Genomic DNA, 23,462 nt, shown 5'->3' on the forward strand with positions numbered 1-23,462 from the left:
GACATCACCCCGACACACACACAGACACGGCAACACCCCCTCCATATACACACACTGATCCTTGACATCACCCCGACACACACACAGACATGGCAATAACCCCTCCCGTTACCCACAGTGATCCTTGACATCACCCCGACACACACACAGACATGGCAACAACCCCTCCCGATACACACAGTGATCCTTGACATCACCCCGACACACACAGACACGGCAACACCCCCTCCAGATACACACACTGATCCTTGACATCACCCCGACACACACACAGACACGGCAACAACCCCTCCCGATACGCACACTGATCCTTGACATCACCCTGACACACACACAGACATGGCAACAACCCCTCCCGATACACACACTGATCCTTGACATCACCCCGACACACACACAGACACGGCAACAACCCCTCCCGATACACACACTGATCCTTGACATCACCCCGACACACACACAGACACGGCAACAACCCCTCCCGATACGCACACTGATCCTTGACATCACCCTGACACACACACAGACATGGCAACAACCCCTCCCGATACACACACTGATCCTTGACATCACCCCGACACACACACAGACACGGCAACAACCCCTCCCGATACACACACTGATCCTTGACATCACCCCGACACACACACAGACATGGCAACAACCCCTCCCGATACGCACACTGATCCTTGACATCACCCCGACACACACACAGACATGGCAACAACCCCTCCCGATATGCACACTGATCCTTGACATCACCCCGACACACACACAGACACGGCAACAACCCCTCCCATTACCCACAGTGATCCTTGACATCACCCCGACACATACACAGACACGGCAACACCCCCTCCCGTTACCCACAGTGATCCTTGACATCACCCCGACACACACACAGACACGGCAACAACCCCTCCCGATACACACACTGATCCTTGACATCACCCCGACACACACACAGACATGGCAACAACCCCTCCCGATACACACACTGATCCTTGACATCACCCCGACACACACACAGACACGGCAACACCCCCTCCCGATACACACAGTGATCCTTGACATCACCCCGACACACACACAGACACGGCAACAACCCCTCCCGTTACCCACAGTGATCCTTGACATCACCCCGACACACACACAGACATGTCAACAACCCCTCCCGATACACACAGTGATCCTTGACATCACCCCGACACACACACAGACACGGCAACAACCCCTCCATATACACACACTGATCCTTGACATCACCCCGACACACACACAGACATGGCAATAACCCCTCCCGTTACCCACAGTGATCCTTGACATCACCCCGACACACACACAGACATGGCAACAACCCCTCCCGATACACACAGTGATCCTTGACATCACCCCGACACACACAGACACGGCAACACCCCCTCCAGATACACACACTGATCCTTGACATCACCCCGACACACACACAGACACGGCAACAACCCCTCCCGATACGCACACTGATCCTTGACATCACCCTGACATACACACAGACATGGCAACAACCCCTCCCGATACACACACTGATCCTTGACATCACCCCGACACACACACAGACACGGCAACAACCCCTCCCGATACACACACTGATCCTTGACATCACCCCGACACACACACAGACATGGCAACAACCCCTCCCGATACGCACACTGATCCTTGACATCACCCCGACACACACACAGACATGGCAACAACCCCTCCCGATATGCACACTGATCCTTGACATCACCCCGACACACACACAGACACGGCAACAACCCCTCCCATTACCCACAGTGATCCTTGACATCACCCCGACACATACACAGACACGGCAACACCCCCTCCCGTTACCCACAGTGATCCTTGACATCACCCCGACACACACACAGACACGGCAACAACCCCTCCCGATACACACACTGATCCTTGACATCACCCCGACACACACACAGACATGGCAACAACCCCTCCCGATACACACACTGATCCTTGACATCACCCCGACACACACACAGACACGGCAACACCCCCTCCCGATACACACAGTGATCCTTGACATCACCCCGACACACACACAGACACGGCAACAACCCCTCCCGATACACACAACAACCCCACGTACACACAGACACCGCAACACCGCTTCCCGATACACACAGCGACCCCACGCGCACACAGACACACACAGCATTCTCAGTCCATGAGCCACCGCTCACCTGCAGAGGTGCCCAGGAGCAGTGCCAGCACCCAGGCAGGGGAGCCGGGCTTCGGGCTGGGAGCTCTGGGCTTGCGGACATGCCCCTCGCAGAGCCGGTGTAGCACCGTATCACCATTCATGTCCCCGGACCTGCATATACAGACAAGGTCCTGACAGCCAGCCAAGGGCTCCATTTCCTCTCACCCCTTGGCAACCCGTGCTGAGCTCATCCTGCCCACAACAGGGCATTGTATTGACATGAAACTGTATCGGCAGGTGGGTCTCTGGGCCGGCGGCTAGCGCTGTATCACTGATACACACACCTAACAGCCACACCAACACACACGCACAGCACCACCCAACCCTGCCGCCATCAAACACCCGCCGCGGAGCAGCACAGATGAGGTGACCCAAAGCCCGTGGCATGTTGGATACCCAACACCCTCCATGCCCCAGCACCCACAGCAATCCAGATACCAACAACCTCTGCGACCCAGATACAGTGAGTAGAACCTCAGAGTTACAAACTGACCCGTTAACCACACACCTCACTTGGCACCAGCAGTTCGCAATCAGGCAGCAGCTAAGTGTGAGGAAGTGGGAATGTTCCTGATGTTTTCTCCGAATACTGTGTGTGCCTCAGTTTTCCCTCTGTGTTATTCAAGTGTCTAGGTGGTGGGATAAGGGTGTGTGATCATCGCAGAGACCCCTAGAGGGCAGGTGTGATGCTGACTGCCTGCCAGGCTGACACTGTATCCTGACATCTGATGATCTGGCCCGGTGTTGGAGAACAAAGAGACCAGGTAACCTGTTTTCCCTGAGAAAGAGACAAAGTCCTGAGATGGGGAAGCTGGGTGTGACAGGCCAGGCAGATGGAAGGGGTCAGTCTGGTTTGGGACTCAGGGGAAAAGCCCAGGGCTCTGGATCCGCCCCCCCCCCCCCCCGCCAAGATGGACTTGGCTGTAACTTCTGTTCCCTGTGCTGACAAGCTGTTCTACGACTAATAACCTGTCTGTGTCACACGCTGGCTGGGAGTCACAGCTGGCTGCGGAGTGTGGGGCTGGGCCCTTTGGGGCATGTGAGGCTCCCCAGGTGCGGGGAGCTCACGGGGTGAACAGGGGGCTGATAGCTCTGAGGTCAGACCCAGGAGACGCTGAAGCTTGCCATGGTGAGAGTGCACTCTGACTTCAGGGTGAGCGGTCCCAGAGCACCCAGCTTGGGACCCTGTGACAGACATAAAGAAAAGCACACCCAGTACAGTCTGAAACGTGAACGACTAGAAAGATTTTTTAAGAATTGACAAATGAAGGAAACTGTTTCTGGGCTTGTTTCATTGAAATGAAGCTGGTTAATGTCATGGAGTCCCCGGGCGATGCTCTGGAACTGCTCCCTACAAAGCCAGGCAGGACTCTGGGGAAGTCGCCTTCCTGGGAGCAGCCTGTCTGCAGGACACACAGCTCACCCGGCTCCACCTTCCTGGGTCTGACCTCGGAGCATTCAGCCTCCTCTGCCCCTCCGTGCACTTCCCCCAGCGAGTCCGCTCAGGCGGGGCTCCTGGGAAAGCCAGAGGGTCCTGCCCCCCAACTCCGCAGTCAGACGGGACTCTCCGCCAGCCAGTAAAACAGAAGGTTTATTAGACAACAGGAACATGGTCTAACACAGAGCTTGGAGGTGCAGAGAACAGGACCCCTTGGCTGGGTCCATTTTGGGGGGCAGGGAGCCAGACAACCATGCCTGTCCTTCACTCCATGTCCCAGCCAGCCCCAAACTGAAACTCCCTCCAGCCCCTCCTCCTCTGGGCTTTGTCCCCTTCCGGGGCCAGGAGGTCACCTGATTCCTTTGTTCTCCAACCCTTTAGCTCTCACCTTGCAGGGGAGAAGGGCCAGGCCATCAGTAGCCAGGAAACAGGGTGTCGGCCATTCTCTGCGTCCAGACCTCTGCCCACACCTGTTCTCTAGGGCTCTGGAATGATCATACACCCTTATCCCATCACCTAGATACTTAAGAACTGAGGCACCCCCACACTATTCAGAGGAAACATTAAGAACAGTCCCGCTTTGTCACAGTTAAAAGCAGCATTTCTGTCTACACAGTAAAGCTCCAAAGCTGCGTGAAGTCACCATTCAGCTGGAAACGTCGGAAAGAACCACAACATTGTGTTCAGAGTTCCCAACAACCTCCGTTCGCGAGGTGTTCGCAACGCTGAGGTTCTGCTGTACCCAACACTTCCCAAGACCAGCGCCCGCGGCGACCCACATACCTGATGCCCGCGGCGACCCACATACCGGACACCCGTGGCGACCCACATACCTGACACTCAGGACGACCCAGATACACAACGCCCACAGTGACCCACATACCTGACGCTCATGAAGACCCAGATACCCAACGCCCACAGCGACCCAGATACCTGACGCTCAGGAAGACCCAGATACCCAACGCCCACAGCGACCCACATACCTGACGCTCAGGACGACCCAGATACCTACTGACCACGGCGGCCCACGTAGCTGATGGCCACGACGACCCAGATACCTACTGACCACGGCGGCCCACGTAGCTGATGGCCACGACGACCCAGATACCCGACGCCCGCAGCAACCCACATACTCGACGCCCATGGCGACCAACATACCCATCGCCCGCAGCGACCCACACAGCTGCTGCCCACGGCGACCCAGATGCCCAGCGCCCACGGCGACCCACACAGCTGATGCCCACGGTGACCCACATACCTGACACCCGCTGCGACCCACATAGCTCATGCCCGCAGTGACCCAGATGCCCAGCGCCCATGGTGCCATGGGAGCCCAGCCTCTGCAGAGCCATGATGGCCCAAACCCCAGTGAGACCCAGAAATCCAACACAGACACCCCAAAACGGGTGCTGACCCTACTCCTTAGGTGCTCAGGAACAGCCCAAATGCAGGGATACAGAAAGCCCACGTTACAGCAATCTGCTGAGAAAACACCCAGGTCATACGGCACCCAACATCCAATTCCCACATCACCCAAAGCCTGTGTGACACCAACTGCCGGCACGTCACAGCAGCCAATCCCCTCAACTCAGATACCCACCACCCGCAGTGATACCCAGCACCCATGTGACCAAATACCCAACACCCACAATGAGAGCCAGCACCCACAGGCACAGATACCCAACACCCGCAGTGACACCCAGCACCTACGGCCACAGATACCCACCACCCTCAGTGACACCCAGCACCCATGTGACCAAATACCCAACACCCACAATGAGAGCCAGCACCCATGGGCACAGATACCCAACACCCACAGTGACAGTCAACAACCACGGGAACAGATACCCACCCACAGTGAGAGCCAGCACCCATGTGATCAAATACCCAACAACCACAATGACAGCCAGCACCCATGGGTACAGATACCCAACACCTGCAGTGACACCCAGCAGCTACGTGACCAAATATCCAACACCCACAATGACACCCAGCACCCACGGGCACAGATACCCACCACCCACAGTGACACCCAGCACCCATGTGACCAAATACCCAACACCCACAATGAGAGCCTCCACCCATGGGCACAGATACCCAACACCCATAATGAGAGCCAGCACCCACGGGCACAGATACCCAACACCCCCAGTGACACCCAGCACCTACGTGACCAAATACCCAACACCCACAATGACTGCCAGCACCCACGGGCAGATACCCCCCACCTCCAGTGACACACAACACATGCAGGCATACAAATACCCGCCATCCGCAGAGACACCCACCACCTGCAGGCACACAGATACCCAACACGTGCAGTGACACCCAGCACCCATGGGCACACAGACACCCAACGACCACAAGGTGGAAAAGGGAGCATGGGACCTCCCAATCCCCCATTACATTGCATAGACTCCTTGATGCTGGGACACTGTGCTGCTATGTGTTCCCACTCCCCACACGCATAAGATCTAGATTTGCTTCTACTCACTCCCCTATCACAGGAGTTAGGCGGTTTAGTCCCGGGGTTCCCCCCACTCAGGCCGATCCCTTCCTTCTGGGGTCCCCGCTGGTTTTCGCCCCCCCCACCTTCTTCCACCTAGGATTCCCCAGGGGTTTGGCCGCCCAACCTTCCAGGGTTGGGGTCGGGTGCTTGCTTCGAAAGGGGCCTTCCTTGGGTAGTCGGGTCAGTTCCCTGGCTGTCATCCGTCCTTCTACCAGCATGATCATCTCGTCGTAGGTGAACGATTTGTTCTTGCCTACCCATTTGCGGAGATCTGGCGGCAGTCCCCACAGGTAATGGTCTATGACCAGGGTCTCCAAAATCTCCTCCAGCCTGCACACCTTGGGCTGTAACCACTTCCGCGTGAGGTGTATGAGGTCGAATAGCTGGGACCTCGGGGGTTTGTTCTCCTGGTATTTCCTCTCATGGAACCTCTGGGCCCTTACCGCTGCTGTTACCCCTGATCGTCCTAGGATCTCTGCCTTCAGATGGGTATAGTCAGTGGCATCCGTGGCAGGCAAGTCAAAGTAGGCCTTCTGGGCCTCTCCACACAAAAAAGGGGCGAGAATGCTGGCCCACTGCTCCTGGGGCCACGCCTCACGCTGAGCAGTCCTTTCAAATGAGAGGCGATATGCCTCTACATCATCTCCTGATGTCATCTTTGGCAGACAACCAGTGGCCTTCAGGGTTCACGTCCCGTCAGACCCCCGGGCCTGGGTGGTGAGGATCTTCAGCTGGTCCACCACCTCCCTCAAGAGGGCACAATCTTGGGTCACCTGGCCCATTAATAATTGGTTGGTTTCCTGCTGTAGCTGCATAGACCCCTGTTGCGCCATTTCCTGAACCCGGGTGGCCTCCTGCTGGGCACCGTGGCTTGCAGCAGAGTTCGCACCACCTCCTCCATCGTGGTACAAAACAAAACCCCAAAACACCAGTGCGCCCTTTTTTTTTTTAATCTCTTTCTTCCATCACACTGTGAACGATGATCCCACTTCTGACACCAGTTCTGGAAAAGTTCCGACCTTCTCTCAGTGGGTCCCATGCTTCCAGGCGGATTATGCCAGCCTCAGAGACTCACTGTGACCTTCCATGTAACCCTTCTTCCTCTGAGGTGAAGGTCACAGCCTACTGAGCCATTTTCATCATAAGCCAGCAAGGGAGGTGGGAAGAAGCAACCCTCCTTTGCACAGTCTCTGTTGCTTCACAGTCTCTGTGATTCATCGGGGGGCGGGGGGGAGGAAAAGGGGGAGCCCAGGCCCACCCTCTACTCCGGGTTCCAGCTCAGGGACCCTAATAGCAGCAACCCTTGGTAGGTTTCAGAGTAACAGCCGTGTTAGTCTGTATTCGCAAAAAGAAAAGGAGTACTTGTGGCACCTTAGAGACTAACAAATTTATTTGAGCATGAGCTTTCGTGAGCTACAGCTCATTTCATCGGATGCATTCAGAACCATCAGCTACACAAGTGACCCACTGAGAGAAGGCAGACACGCCTTGGGACTCAGCCAGGTGTGCAGGGCCCTGCCTATGGACAGAACTCTGAGGTGTTTCCAGGCCAAGGGATGGGCAGCTTGTCCTTGGGACAAAGAAAGCAGAGACCACATGGCAAGAGATTATAAACAGCTGCTGCAACTCCTCCATCTGGTCTTCAATCCTGCTTCCGACCTCTGGAGGGACTTGGCTACAAATGGAAGCTCTGAACAAAGGACTCAATGACCCATCCCAGCTGGGGATGTTCTCCAGAGACTTGATTTGAACCCGCCGTTTATTCCATCACTGCTACAAGCCTGAACCAAGAACTTTGCCATCACTGTATGTCATTGATTCCATTGAACCCATTCTAGCTCTCATCTCTATCTTTTTCTTTTTATGAATAAACCTTTAGATTTTAGATTCTAAAGGATTGGCGACAGTGTGATTTGTGCGTAAGATCTGACTTGTGTATTGACCGGGGTCTGGGGCTTGGTCCTTTGGGATCGAGAGAACCTTTCTTCTTTTACTGGGGGATTGGTTTTCATAATCATCTGTCCCCATAACGAGTGGCACTGGTGGTGATACTGGGAAACTGGGGTGTCTAAGGGAATCGCTTGTGTGACTTGTGGTTAGCCAGTGGGGTGAGACCAAAGTCCTCTCTGTCTGGCTGGTTGGGTTTGCCTTGGTGTGCATAGAAACCCCAGCCTTGGGCCGTAACTACCCTGCTTTAAGCAGTTTGTCCTGAATTGGCACTCTCCATTGGGTCCTGCCAGAACCAGCATCGCCCCCACCTGACTAACTGGGAGGCTTTTTACTAGTTTCAGCCAACCCCAGATTGGCTTCAGGTGCCCCAATCAACCTAGCTGTCTTCACTGCTTTCTGGAAGACTCTTAGTTGGACCCAGGTGTCTTAATTGACCTGAAGCAACTGCCATTTGCTTACCCTGGTAACAGGGATTTATTTAGCCTGGGGCTAATATATAGGGTGACCAGATGTCCCGATTTTATAGGGACAGTCCCAAATTTTGGGTATATTTCTTATATAGGCTCCTATTAGCCCCCACTCCCTTCCTGATTTTTCACACTTGCTGTCTGGTCACCCTACTACTATGTCTGTCTCCAACCTTTTCCCGATAGCCATCTGACCTTGCCCCGTCACATAACGCAGCACCCACAGAGACACCCAGCACTCACGGGCACAAAGATACCCAAATCCCACAGAGACACCCAGCACCCATGGGCACACAGATACCCAACACCCATGGTGACACCCAGCACCCATGGGCACAGAGACACCCAATACCTGCAGTGAGACCCAGACCCACAGGCACACAGGTACTCAGCACCCGCAGGGACACTCAGCACCTGCGGGCGCACAGATATTCAACACCTGCTGTGATAGCCAGAACCCCCAAGCACAGATACCCAGCACCCCAGTGACACCCAGCACCCATGGGCACAGAGACACCCACCACCAACCGCAGGGGCAGCCAGCACTCACAGAGACACTGTAACCCATGGTTACACCAGTACCGAACACCACTGACCACACAACACCTGCTGGGACACAGATTTTGAAATGTGAACCCAGCAACCCCCCAAGTCACGGCCAGGCCATTCCCTTGACACACGCCATCCCCAGCACCAGGAGGACGCAGTGACGTCCAGCCACCTCTAACACCAAAACCCTGCTCCCTGGCAACCCCACCCCTACGGGGGGCAGTGGGAAGGGGAGGTCAGGGGGTGCCGGGCTCTGCCGGGGGAGGGGAGCAGGACTTGGGGGGGGCAGTGGGGAGAGGCAGTCAGGGGTTGCCGGGCTTTGTAGGGGGAGGGGTGCAGGGCTTTGGGGGGCAGCGGGGATGGGCAGTCAGGGGGTACCAGGCTCAGGAGGGGGAGGGGTGCAGAGCTTGGGGTGTCAGGGGGTGCTGGGCTCTGCAGGGGGAGGGGAGCAGGCCTTGGGGGGCAGTTGGGAGGAGCAGTCAGGGGGTGCAGGGTTCAGCAGGGGGTGGGGAGCAGGGCTTGAGGGGGCAGTGTGGAGGGGTAGTCAGGGGGTGCCAGGCTCTGCAGGGGGAGGGGAGCAGGGTGTGGGGGGGCAGTTGGGAGGAGCGGTCAGGGGTGCAGGGCTCTGCAGGAGGAGGGGTGCAGGGCTTGGGGGGGCATTGGGAGGAGCAGTCAGGGGGTGCAGGGTTCAGCAGGGGGTGGGGAGCAGCGCTTGGGGGGGCAGTGTGGAGGGGTAGTCAGAGGGTGCCAGGCTCTGCAGGGGGAGGGGTACAGGGCTTGGGGGGCAGTTGGGAGGAGCGGTCGGGGGTGCAGGGCTCTGCAGGGGGAGGGGAGCAGGGCTGGGAGGGCACTGTGGGGGGGCGCTCTGGGGTATAAAACGCTCCTGTCTGCTATGTGCTAAAGCCAATGCCACTCAGTCCAGCCTGCTGTAAATCTAGATCAAGCCATCTGGGGTAGGATGTGGGGGAGGGGAGGATGTTTGTCCCCCCCCAGAGAACCCCTGTCGCCATGGCAGCTCCATCCCCGGAGCTTCATGGGGCCCACCAGCCCAGCCCTGCTAGCCCCACACTGCTGGTCCCCAGGGCCAGGGGTGCTGGCCCTCCACTGGCCCAAGCCCCCAGCCCCCAGCCACAGCCCTGCCCTCCTGTCCCTCAGCCCCTTCCCTACGCCCCAGCCGCCATCCCGTCCCCATGCCTCTACTCCATTCCCCAGCTCCTGCCTGCCCCGTCCCCATGCCCCTACCCCGTGCCCCAGCCTGTCCTGTCCCCGGGCTCCTGCCCTGTGCCCCAGCCCCTGCCCCGTCCTTGTGCCCCAGTCCCTGCCTGTCCTGTCCCCTGCCCCAGCTTCACCATGCCCCTCCCCCATTCCCCAGTCCCTGCCTGCCCCGTCCCCACGCCCCTGCCCCGTCCTCATGCCACCTTGCCTACCTCCTGTGCCACCAGACTGGAGATGCGGACGGCGCGGCGCACCCGGACATGCTTGTGGTCGCCCTCGGGCTGCGTGCCACTGTCCTTCCTGCCCTGGGACATGGCAGGTGCTGGGGGCTCTCAGATCTGGGCCCCCCACATCGTGTGCTCACACCCCCATTCCCCTCCATGTCCCATCCTGCTGCCAGCACCCGACCACATGCCGGGTCCTGAGCCGGGGCAGCCTGGAGCTCCAAGCAGCGCGGCTGGGTTCTCTGCTCACACTGACAGATGGAAGAACAGCACTGGCCTGCCCGCCCCTGTGCCCACCCACGGGGAGGGGCCTGCCCTGCCCCCCGCCCTCCCCCTCTGCATTGGGGCTTGCGCTTTCCCATCCCCTGCCTTCCCCCTGGCTCACCAGCTGCTGGCTGCCCCTCCCCACCAGGCCTGTCACAGCATCTGAGCCCCCACCCCAAGTTCTCCTGCTGATGGGAAACTGAGGCACCGAGAAGGGATGGGCCTCACCCCAGGTCACCCAACAAGGCAAAGAATGAGCTGCCAAGAGGACCCAGGAGTCCAGATTCCCAGTCACCCCACCTCTTCCTGTGCCATCATTCACCCTGGTCTCCTCCCAGAGCTGAACCCAGGCATCCTGACTCCCAGCCCCCAATCCTGTTCTAACCATCAGACCCTACTCCCCGCCCCCCAAGCTGGGGATGGAACCCAGGCATCCTGACTCCCAGCCCCCCCACCCCTGCTCTAACCACTAGACCCTACTCCCACCCCCCGACCCGAGCTGGGGATGGAACCCAAGCATCCTGCCTCCATTGTAGCCCTCATGGGGAGGGGGTGAGAGTCCTGGGATGCCCGGAAGACCCCGCCCCAGCCCTGACCATTGCTGACGCTGCTGACTCACCCTGCGCCGGCGCCAGGAGCAGGCAGCTCACAGTGTCCCTGGCAGCCGGCAGCGAGTGCGGGGGCAGGCGGGAGAGCCCAGCCGAGGAACACGCCGCGCATCCCTAATGGCCAGAGAGCCCCCTGCCAGGCGCCGTCACCCATCACTGCCCCCACGGCGGCACCCATACGCTGGCACAGGCCTTGGGCCTCCCCGCAGACCACACCCGCCCCGCAGGGCCAGTGTTCGGAGTGGGTCCCCACAGGCACCCTGTGGGTGGGGACATTCTCCCATCCCCATGCTCCTGTGTAACCAGCCCCCTGCCTCACCCCAGGGGCCAGATCTCAGCACTGGGGGGGAGCCCTGTGTAACCAGCCCCCCGTCCCAGGGGGTGGTGAATGCTCTGGATCCCCAGTTCCCACCCACATGCCTCAGCCCCTCCCCAGCTGCTGGTGGGCTCTGGTGGACACCCCGGTGGCATGCCGGGAGCCAGGCCGGTGCCACGCAGCTCTCCGTGGTCACTCCGTGCCCTAGCCCACCAGAGGGGCCGTGGCTAGACACACATGGAGTGAGCCCAGCTGTAGGCGCAAGGGGATCCCAGCCCACCCACTGCTGCCCCCCCGTAGCAGAGCGGGCATCCCTGGGTCCAGCCCAGGACAGCACCCTCCCCTGTGTGCCAGGCCCGGTGGCTAGTCCGAGAGCACGGTGACCTTGAGCGAGTGCTGCAGGCACAGGGAGGCGGACGGAGGGCTGGCTTGTACGGCTGCTGTCACTGCAGCTGATTCACGGCTCTGTCTGGGAGCCCCGTGCCCACACCCCACCCGCCCGCCCGCCCTGCTCCCTGTGCCGGGAGTTAGAGCTGCTGTAAAGCCGCTCGCGGCGTCCTCTCAACAACGTCCCCGCCCTGCACACGGCACCGTCTGCTCCGCATGGGCTTTGCCATGCTCCACACCCGGCTCCCCCCGCCCTGCCTGGCTCCCCCCGCCCTGCCTGGCATCTGGCTCCCTCTGCCCTGCCCGGCACCCGGCTCCCTCTGCCCTGCCCGGCACCCGGCTCCCTCTGCCCTGCCTGGCACCCGGCTCCCCCCGCCCTGCCTGGCACCCAGCTCCCTGCCTGGCATCTGGCTCCCTCTGCCCTGCCCGGCACCCGGCTCCCTCTGCCCTGCCCGGCACCCGGCTCCCTCTGCCCTGCCCGGCACCCGGCTCCCTCTGCCCTGCCTGGCACCCGGCTCCCCCCGCCCTGCCTGGCACCCAGCTCCCTGCCTGGCATCTGGCTCCCTCTGCCCTGCCCGGCACCCGGCTCCCTCTGCCCTGCCCGGCACCCGGCTCCCTCTGCCCTGCCTGGCACCCGGCTCCCCCCGCCCTGCCTGGCACCCAGCTCCCTGCCTGGCATCTGGCTCCCTCTGCCCTGCCCGGCACCCGGCTCCCTCTGCCCTGCCCGGCACCCGGCTCCCTCTGCCCTGCCTGGCACCCGGCTCCCCCCGCCCTGCCTGGCACCCAGCTCCCTGCCTGGCATCTGGCTCCCTCTGCCCTGCCCGGCACCCGGCTCCCTCTGCCCTGCCTGGCACCCGGCTCCCCCCGCCCTGCCTGGCACCCAGCTCCCTGCCTGGCATCTGGCTCCCTCTGCCCTGCCCGGCACCCGGCTCCCTCTGCCCTGCCCGGCACCCGGCTCCCTCTGCCCTGCCTGGCACCCGGCTCCCCCCGCCCTGCCTGGCACCCAGCTCCCTGCCTGGCATCTGGCTCCCTCTGCCCTGCCCGGCACCCGGCTCCCTCTGCCCTGCCCGGCACCCGGCTCCCTCTGCCCTGCCTGGCACCCGGCTCCCCCCGCCCTGCCTGGCACCCAGCTCCCTGCCTGGCATCTGGCTCCCTCTGCCCTGCCCGGCACCCGGCTCCCTCTGCCCTGCCCGGCACCCGGCTCCCTCTGCCCTGCCTGGCACCCGGCTCCCCCCGCCCTGCCTGGCACCCAGCTCCCTGCCTGGCATCTGGCTCCCTCTGCCCTGCCCGGCACCCGGCTCCCTCTGCCCTGCCCGGCACCCGGCTCCCTCTGCCCTGCCTGGCACCCGGCTCCCCCCGCCCTGCCTGGCACCCAGCTCCCTGCCTGGCATCTGGCTCCCTCTGCCCTGCCCGGCACCCGGCTCCCTCTGCCCTGCCCGGCACCCGGCTCCCTCTGCCCTGCCTGGCACCCGGCTCCCCCCGCCCTGCCTGGCACCCAGCTCCCTGCCTGGCATCTGGCTCCCTCTGCCCTGCCCGGCACCCGGCTCCCCCCGCCCTGCCCGGCACCCGGCTCCCCCCGCCCTGCCTGGCTCCCCCCACCCTGCCTGGCATCTGGCTCCCTCTGTCCTGCCCGGCACCCGGCTCCCTCTGCCCTGCCTGGCACCCGGCTCCCCCCGCCCTGCCTGGCACCCAGCTCCCTGCCTGGCATCTGGATCCCTCTGCCCTGCCCAGCACCCGGCTCCGCCCACCCTGCCCGGCACCCGGCTCCACCCACCCTGCCCGGCACCCGGCTCCCCAGGCCACCTCCACCCTGCCCCATGTGCTGCCCACTGCTGCCCTAGACCTTGCTCCCGGCTGCCGCCTTCTGCTCCCCCAGGCCTGGCCTGGCCGCTGCCCGCTGCTCCCAGTATGTGAGGCTCCCTGTGCCATGTCTCTGGACGACTGCCCAGCTCTGCCAGGCCCCTGGCCGGCCTGAAGCACGTCCCAGGCTGCAGCATGCGAGCCCCTACCACTGAAATGCCACCACACCAGGCCATGCTGTGCCTCCTGCAGCCCAGTGCTGCGTCCCGAGATGGGCATGGCCAAGCCACACAAGCCCAGTCACCCCCACGGTGCCCATAACTGTTCTTGCCCTACCTGGGGCAATGGCTGGCGCCTGGCGGTGAGTGCCAGCGAGAGGGGGAGGGGATTACCGGGCCGCCAGCAGCAGCGCAGGGATTAATGTCACTGCCAAGGCCCTGGGGCTGCTTCGCTCCTTAGCAGCTGGAGGGGAAGGAGACCATGTGGTGCGGGGGGGAGGGGTTGAGGGTGCTGGGGGGGGCCTGCCCGGCATAGCCCTGTGGGGAGCATGCCCTCCTCTGGAGCGCCAGGGCAGGCTGCGAGAGCCCACTGCCCAAGGGCACTGCTGGGAACACTGGGGTCCCCACGGGCGCATACAGGGCCCTGCCGCAGTGCCCCGGTGCCTGGGGGCTCGCCACCTTCCCCAGAGGCACCTGGCCCTGGCTGTGCCCAGGAGCAGGGCTAGCTCTCGGGGGGTCCCCATGTGGGTGCATGTGCAGACACGTGTGTGGCTGCGTGTGACGGCCAGGCGTGTGGGAGCACACGTGTCTGTTGCTGTGTCGCTCAGCGTGTGCACACGCATGTTGGGGCATGCTGGCCCCTCCATGCCCCTCTCCGGGGGCTCCCCACCCTGCGCTGTCCATGCTCCCTCCTCGAGGAGCCGTGTGCCAGCCCGATGGGCAGCAGGTGCAGTCACAGCTTCTCCCCGACGCCCCACGCGGCCTCGGCCCACAGCGCCTGCCGCACCCACAACGCTTCCTTCGTTCGTCAGGGTTTTAACGGTAAAAACCAGGCCAACGGTTTGCCCCCCAGAGGACGAGATACACACAGAGCCCCTGTCTGCCCACAGTCCACGGGGAACCACGCTGGGGCCAGCATTGACTGCCACCTGAGAGCACCCCCCCAGGGCCCCCACCCCGCTCCCCGTGGCCCAACGCCCCCTGCCAAGCCCCCATCCCGCTCCCTGCAGCCCCCGCCCCCTGCCGAGCCCCCGCCCCGCTTCCTGCAGCCCAGCGCCCCCTGCTGAGCCCCCGCCCCGCTTCCTGCAGCCCAGCTCCCCCTGCTGAGCCCCCACACCGCTCCCCGCAGCCCAGCACCCCCTGCCGAGCCCCCGCCCCATCCCCGCAGCCCAGCGCCCCCTGCCGAGCCCCCGCCCCATCCCCGCAGCTCCCACCCCCTGCCGATCCCCCGCCCCACTCCCCAGCACCCCCTGCCGAGCCCCCATCCCGCTCCCTGCAGCCCCCGCCCCCTGCCGAGCCCCCGCCCCACTCCCTGCGGCCCAGCGCCCCCTAGTGCTGTCTTGGGGCATTGCGGCCAGCATTGACTCAGCCCCTGGCCCGTGGTCCACTGCATCTGCATCTCTTTGGGTCGCTGCCCAGGCCTGGCTCAGCCAAGGCCTGAGGAGGTGGCTGCAGATACTGCTCTGGCTCCCAGCCACACACACCTGCCCTTGCAGCTCTGCCCCAGGGCCCAGCCACCTCCCCCTCCCAAACCGAGGCACCCCTCCCCCCACCAGACGCAGCCCCCTGCCCCCAGGTCGAGCACTCAGCAGCCCCCTCTCACACCCCATGGGTTCTGTATTCTGGAAGGCAGAGGAGGTCGCCATCACCCAACCCACAGCCCCGTGCCCAGCCCCAAACGAACGGCTGAGCTGGGGGGTCGCTGGGAGGTCTTCGTGACCCCACAGGCCTGTGCATCACACCCTGGATCCCAGCCCCAGGGCAGGCAGGGGATGTGCATGGAACTTGCTGAGCACCGGGCAAACCGAGTCTGAGCCCAGTCCCCTGGCATACCCTGCCCAGCCAGGCCCCAGGGAGGCCATTCGGCTCCCCGGCTGTCCTCTGCCAGGCACCTCGCTGCCCTGTTCCTCCAGCAGAGCAGCCGCTGCTATGGGCCCATGCCAGCCCTGGGCAGGCACAGCACGGCAGCACACCACCCGAGCTAGAGATGGGAGCCAGCCCTCGGGCAGCCGCATATCACGAGGCAAATGCCCCACTGGGAGCCCGCCGGGCAGCCTTCTGCACTGCCCCAGCACCCACTGGCTTGGCAGTCCCTGCCCCCCAGCCTCCCGGCAAGGCTGCTGTGTGGAGCCCAGCCCAGCTAGCGTCAGCCTGTCCCACCGTGTGCCCCAGAACTCAGCCCCATTCAGCCTGCCATCACAGCCGGCCCCGGCAGGGCCCCAGTGGGCCTCACCGCTCTCCCCGCTCCCGGCAGGAAGCACCCCCAGTGGGCCTCACCTGGGTGACCTTCTCGGTGACGTTGTGCGTCCGGTCCTTCAGCTTGGTGGGCGCGATGATCTCCCGCTCGCTGGACGGCGATGTCAGGAAGGCCTCAGCCTTGAAGTCCACGAAGTTGAGTGTGATCTGCGGGATCCTGCTGATGGTGCGGTAGCGCATCAGGTCTGAGTCCGAGGTGGAGTTCAGCAGGCTGCTGCGCAGGTTGTTCATGGCCCCTGAGGACAAGAGGACGCGATGGTCGGGGGCAGCCTGGCACACAGGGCCCAGCTCCTCTGCACAAGGCAGCAGCTCTGGGAACGGCCTGAGAAACAAGGAGACACTGGCATAGACGGGCCCCATGCCAGTGTCCCAGCGCTCAGTCTTGGCAGGACTGACCCCGTGCCAGCTCCCCTGGGGCTCGGTGTGGGCGGGACTGACCCCGTGCCAGCTCCCCTGGGGCTCGTGTGGGCGGGACTGACCCCGTGCCAGCTCCCCTGGGGCTCAGTGTGGGCGGGACTGACCCAGTGCCAGTGTCCCAGGGCTCGGTGTGGGCGGGACTGACCCCGTGCCAGCTCCCCTGGGGCTCGGTGTGGGCGGGACTGACCCCGTGCCAGTGTCCCAGGGCTCGGTGTGGGCGGGACTGACCCCGTGCCAGCTCCCCTGGGGCTCGGTGTGGGCGGGACTGACCCCGTACCAGTGTCCCAGGGCTCGGTGTGGGCGGGACTGACCCCGTGCCAGTGTCCCAGGGCTCGGTGTGGGCGGGACTGACCCTGTGCCAACTCCCCTGGGGCTCGGTGTGAGCAGAACAGGCCCTGTGCCGGCACCCCAGGGCTGGGTGTGGGCAGGACAGACCCGTACCGGTGCCTTGGGGCTGGGTGTGGGCAGGACAGACCCGTACCGGTGCCTTGGGGCTGGGTGTGGGCAGGACAGACCCGTACCGGTGCCCCGGGGCTGGGTGTGGGCAGGACAGACCCGTACCGGTGCCTTGGGGCTGGGTGTGGGCAGGACAGACCCGTACCGGTGCCCCGGGGCTGGGTGTGGGCAGGACAGACCCGTACCGGTGCCCCGGGGCTGGATCTTGGCAGGACTGACCCCGTGCTGGAGCCCCAGGGCTGGATGTGCAGCTGAGGGGCAAAAGGCAGGCTGTGGGGGCTGGGCTGGGCTCTGGATGGGGAGCTGTGCCAGTGGACATGTGCAGAGTAGCTGTTAAGCTTTTCCCGTTGGGGTCTGGGGGCTATAGCCCTGCTCCCCGGGGGCCAGAGTCCTGGCGGAGGGAGACGGGGAGGCCCCTCCCCATGGGAGTCCATCTGTCCCCAGCCAGTTAATAGCATGGTCCCCAACGCGATAACAGGGCAGGGGCTGAAAAGGTAACTGCTGTCCCTGCTATACTCCTCCGGATGGAAGAGTGTAAAAATATTCCTCAGGTGTACAGGAGGGAAATCAGGAAGGTCAGATCACACCTGGAGTTTGTGACGAAGAAGGGACTGTTCTTAATGTTACCTCTGAATACTGTGTGGGTGCCTCAATTTCCCCTCTGCAGTTCTTAAGTCTCTAGGGGGTGGGGTAAGGGTGTATGATCATTGCAGAGCCCTAGAGGGCAGGTGTGTGCAGGGGTCTGGACACAGAGAATGGCCGACACCCTGTTTCCTGGCAGCTGATGGCCTGGCCCTTCCCCCCTGCAAGGTGAGAGCTAAAGGGTTGGAGAACAAAGGAATCAGGTTACCTCCCGGCCCGGAAAGGGACAAAGCCCAGAGGAGGATGGGCTGGAGGGAGTTTCAGTTTGGGGCTGGCTGGGGACATGGAGTGAAGGGCAGACGTGGTTGTCTGGCTCACTGCCCCCCAAAATGGACCCAGCTGAGGGGTCCTGTTCTCTGCACCTACAAGCTCTGTGTTAGACCATGTTCCTGTCGTCTAATAAACCTTCTGTTTTACTGGCTGGCTGAGAGTCCCGTCTGACTGCGGAGTTGGGGAGCAGGACCATCTGGCTTCCCCAGGACCCCGCCTGGGCGGACTCGCTATGGGAAGCGCAGGGAGGGGCAGAGGAGGCTGAATGCTCCGAGGTCAGACCCAGAAGGTGGAAGCTGTGTGAGCTGTGTGTCCTGCAGACAGGCTGCTCACAGGAAGGCGACTGCCCCAGAGTCCTGCCTGGCTTCGAAGGGAGCAGGTCCAGAGCATCGACCGGGGACTCCATGACAGAGTTGCAGCTCACAAGAGATGTTAAGAGTAACAAGAAGGGTTTCTTCAGGTATGTTGGCAACAAGAAGAAAGCAAAGGAAAGTGTGGGCCCCTTACTGAATGAGGGAGGCAACCTAGTGACAGAGGATGTGGAAAAAGCTAATGTACTCAATGCTTTTTTTGCCTCTGTCTTCACGAACAAGGTCAGCTCCCAGACTGCTGCACTGGGCAGCACAGCACGGGGAGGATGTGACCAGCCCTCTGTGGAGAAAGAAGTGGTTCAGGACTACTTAGAAAAGCTGGACGTGCACAAGTCCATGGGGCCGGATGCATTGCATCCGAGAGTGCTAAAGGAGTTGGCGGATGTGATTGCAGAGCCGTTGGCTATTATCTTTGAAAACTCATGGCGATCGGGGGAAGTCCCGGACGACTGGAAAAAGGCTAATGGAGTGCCCATATTTCAAAAAGGGAAGAAGGAGGACCTGGGGAACTACAGGCCAGTCAGCCTCACCTCAGTCCCTGGAAAAATCATGGAGCAGGTCTCAAGGAATCAATTGTGAAGCACTTAGAGGAGAGGAAAGTGATCAGGAACAGTCAGCATGGATTCACCAAGGGCAAGTCATGCCTGACTAATCTAATTGCCTTCTATGACGAGATAACTGGTTCTGTGGATGAAGGGAAAGCAGTGGACGTGTTATTCCTTGACTTTAGCAAAGCTTTTGACACAGTCTCCCACAGTATTCTTGCCAGCAAGTTAAAGAAGTATGGGCTGGATGAATGGACTATAAGGTGGATAGAAAGTTGGCTAGATTGTCAGACTTGTCACGGAGCCATCAGGGGGATGCTCTGGAACTACTCCATACGAAGCCAGTCAGGACTCTGGGGGAGCCAGCTCTGGGAACAGACTGTCTTCAGGGCAAGAAGCTCACACGGCTTCCACCTTCCTGGGGCTGACCTCGGAGCATTCAGCATCCCCTTCTCACACCATGCACTGCCCACAGCGAGTCTGCCCAGGCAGGGTCCTGGGGGGGCCAGAGGGTCCTCCACCCGAATTCCGCAGTCAGACGTGACTCTCAGCCAGCCAGTAAAATAGAAGGTTTTTTAGACGACAGAAACATGGTCTAACACAGAGCCTGTAGATGCAGAGAACAGGACCGTCAGTCAGGTCCGTCTTGGGGGGCAGGGAGGCCAAAGCCGCATCTAAGACTCCCTCCATTTCCCCACCCAGCTCCAAACTGAAACTCTCCAGCCCCTCCTCTCACCTCTGTCTCTTTCCGGGGCCAGGAGGCCACCTGATCTCTCTGTTCTCCAACCCCTTCAGTTGGCACCTTGCAGAGGAGGGGCCCAGGCCATCAGTTGCCAGGAAACAGGGTGTTGGCCATTCTCTGTGTCCAGACCCCTGCACACACCTGCCCTCTAAGGCTCTGCAACAATCACACACCCTTATCCCACCACCTAGATACTTAAAAAGAAAAGAAGGACTTGTGGCACCTTAGAGACTAACAAATTTATTTGAGCATAAGCTTTCGTGAGCTACAGCATCCGATGAAGTGAGCTTGTTCAACAAGGACAAGTGCAGAGTCCTGCACTTAGGACGGAAGAATCTCATGCACCGCTACAGACTAGGGACCGAATGGCTCGGCAGCAGTTCTGCAGAAAAGGACCTAGGGGTGACAGTGGATGAGAAGCTGGATATGAGTCAGCAGTGTGCCCTTGTTGCCAAGAAGGCCAATGGCATTTTGGGATGTATATGTAGGGGCATTGCCAGCAGATCGAGGGACGTGATCGTTCCCCTCTATTCGACATTGGTGAGGCCTCATCTGGAGTACTGTATCCAGTTTTGGGCCCCACACTACAAGAAGGATGTGGAAAAATTGGAGAGAGTCCAGCGGAGGGCAACAAAAATGATTATCATAGAATCACAGAAACATAGAATATCAGGGTTGGAAGGGACCCCAGAAGGTCATCTAGTCCAACCCCCTGCTCGAAGCAGGACCAATTCCCAGTTAAATCATCCCAGCCAGGGCTTTGTCAAGCCTGACCTTAAAAACTTCTAAGGAAGGAGATTCCACCACCTGCCTAGGTAACGCAGATGATTAGGGGTCTGGAACACATGAGTTATGAGGAGAGGCTGAGGGAACTGGGATTGTTTAGTCGGCAGAAGAGAAGAATGAGGGGGGATCTGATAGCTGCTTTCAACTACCTGAAAGAAACTACTACCACCGGTGCTGGGTGGCGGTGCCCTGCCCCTGCCCAGCGTGGGCCGGTCCCAGTACCTGTGCTGCCGTGGCGGTTTTGCCCCCGCCTGTCACCCTCGCCCTTCATGGCCTCGATGTCGTCGACAGAGGAGGCGCGCCGCACACTGTGGCAGCTCTCCCGGGACCGGCTGCGCGACAGGCTGCAGTTGGAGAAGGAGGCGTCCAGGTGGAGGCGGTCCCTGTCGGCACGGGGTGACGAGTGGGTGACGGGGGGCTCCAGGCCTGCCTCGCCCAGCGGGCCCCTCCCTTCCTCCAGCTCCACCAGGGCCTTGCGCTCCTCCAGCTGGGAGTCCCGGCAGCTGTTATCCAGGGAGGAGGTGACATCGTCTGGGGCCCCTGACTCGCTGCTGGGCTTGGAGAAGTCCACGATAACGGCATCGGGGCCCCCCTGGGACAGCGACTGCTTGCTGGCCGTGAGCGCCAGCAGCTTCAGCTTGAAGGACTTGCTGCGCCCTGTCGAGGAGAGGAGGTGACGGGGTGGGAGCGGTTCTTAGCGCTTTGCATAAATACTATGTGTGCCTCAGTTTCCCTGTGTGCTGTGTGGGTAAAGAGGGAGTGGAAGGGGGGTTTGCTGATGCAGGGGACCAAGTGTGACCTCAAAGAGCAGCCAGGACCCCGGACAATGGCCTGGAGATGGGGGACCCAGCAACTGGTGACAGGGAGCAGCCGGTTCTGGCCAGTGGGAGGACAAAAGGCTGAGGAGAGAGGGGCCAAGTGACCTGATCAGCTGGTTCCGGGGAGGGGGACAGGACAAAGGACAGAAGATAAAGGGGGCTCCAGGGGCCCTGGGACTGAAGACAAAGGGGGGAGGGGATACAGGATCAGCTGGATGGAGGGGGCTGGGCTGGGACAGGGAGCAGCATGGGCCCATGGGGACGGGGACAGACCCAGCTGGACGCGGTGAGACTGGCCAGGCCGAGAGCCCTGAGAATGGCCCGGGCTAGGTCCAGACGCTCCATAAACCTCCGGTGTGAGGCTGGCCGAGAGTCGCTGCCGGCTAGGGATGCGGGGGTGGGGGGGGAGATCGCGGGGGACATCGCTCCCTCTGGGGTGGAGAGATCGGGGGGGGGCATCGCTCCCTGGGGGGGAGATCGGGGGGGCATTGCTCCCTCTGAGGGGGGCCATCAGTCCCTCAGAGTGGGAGCTCTGGGGGCATCGCTCCCTCTGGGGGGGAGATTGCGGGGGGAGGGATCACTCCCGGGGGGGAGATTGTGGCAGGGGGACATCGCTCCCTCTGGAGCGGGAGATCAGGGCTAGGGGGCATAACTCCCTCGGGGGTGGGGAGATTGGGGCGGGGGCATTGCTCCCTCTGGGGGTGGGTTCCCTGAGGGGCCCACGGCAGAGCCAGGCTGCTGGAGGCTCAGAGAGGTGCGGTTCCAGGAGGTGGCGGGGCCAGAGGGCCTGACCCCGGAGAGTGGACCCCGAGAAGGGCTGTCACACTGACGCGGGTTCCTCCCAGAGGCCGTACAGAGCCGAGAGAGCCCGGGGCCTGGGAGTCCAGGACAGAGGCCCCACGTGGGTCAGACAGCACCATGGCCATGCCCAGCCTTAGGGCATCCCCAGAATCCTGTGCCCAGGTGGGGAGCAGGCGAGGGTTGGACAGCCCCACAGCCAGCCTGCCCCAGAGCCCTGGGCTCAGACTGCAAGCAGGGCAGCTCCCATCCCTGGGCTCTGCTCCTCCCAGCCACTGAAGGCCTGGCTGGAGCTGGAGTGAAGAGCTGGGGAGGAGCCAGCTCCAGGACAGGCTCAGCTTGGGGCACAGCAAGGGGGGCCTGTTCTGTGGGACAGTGAACCGCTGGGTCCACAGGCTGCACGTGCCCAGCTCTGAGTGTCAGGAGTGTGCCAGGCCTCGGGCAGTGCCCCGTGGGACCGCACCCATTGGCGTGGTAGCCTCAGTCCCCCCCCAGGGGTGACGAGGAGACGGAGTCTCTCCCTCCCTGTCCACGGAGTGCCGATGGGGCCTACCTGCAGGGAACCAGTTGGTAGGGGTCACCCAGTGGTTGGTGTCCTTGGCCGGGGAGCCCAGCAGCTCCTTTTCCAGCACCAGCTCGAAGTTGAGGATGAACATGATCACAGCCCCATTCTCGTTCTTCACGGGCACCACGTCCACCAGGCACAGGAAGCAGCTGCCTGCGGGGGCACCGAGAGGGTCAGTCCCAGCCCCTGCCAGCAGCACAGCCCGGCTCCCCCCCTGAGAGCCTTCGCTTGCCTGCCCCCCGGCTCTGGCGCCCCAGGCAGCCTCCCGCAGGAGAACCCTGCCAGCACCATGGACCTGGCCACTCGGACACCAGCCCCAAACCAGCCAACAGAGCCGGGCGAGGGGCGGTGTCATGAACCTCAGAGATCCAGTGGGGGAGAACGACTGGGGGAGCAGGCTGGACGGGGCCGTGGGGGGGGGGGAGGCTGGGGGAGCAGGCTGGACAGGGCTGAGGGGGGGAGGGGCTGGGGGAGCAGGCTGAACGGGCTGTGGGTGGGAGGGGCTAGATGGGGCCGTGGGAGGGGGAGGGGCTGGGGGAGCAGGCTGGACGGGGCTGAGGGGGGGAGGGGCTGGGGGAGCAGGCTGGACGGGGC

General features: G+C 62.0%; 1 protein-coding gene across 11 annotated transcripts in view; it reads right to left on the minus strand.

The window, feature by feature from the left end:
* KCNH2 (potassium voltage-gated channel subfamily H member 2) overlaps positions 1-23,462 on the minus strand; it is a 126,099-nt gene that overhangs the window by 52,564 nt on the left and 50,073 nt on the right. For all 11 annotated transcript variants that reach the window (XM_075126108.1, XM_075126107.1, XM_075126110.1 and 8 more), the window contains 3 exons: positions 22,857-23,021; positions 20,910-21,344; positions 16,480-16,694 (listed from right to left, as the gene is read on the minus strand). In XM_075126108.1, coding sequence (XP_074982209.1) covers positions 16,480-16,694; positions 20,910-21,344; positions 22,857-23,021 — 815 coding nt within the window. The remainder of the gene's footprint in view (positions 1-16,479; positions 16,695-20,909; positions 21,345-22,856; positions 23,022-23,462) is intronic.

Source organism: Caretta caretta, chromosome 2, assembly GCF_965140235.1.
Source record: "Caretta caretta isolate rCarCar2 chromosome 2, rCarCar1.hap1, whole genome shotgun sequence".
NCBI lineage: Eukaryota > Metazoa > Chordata > Testudines > Cheloniidae > Caretta > Caretta caretta.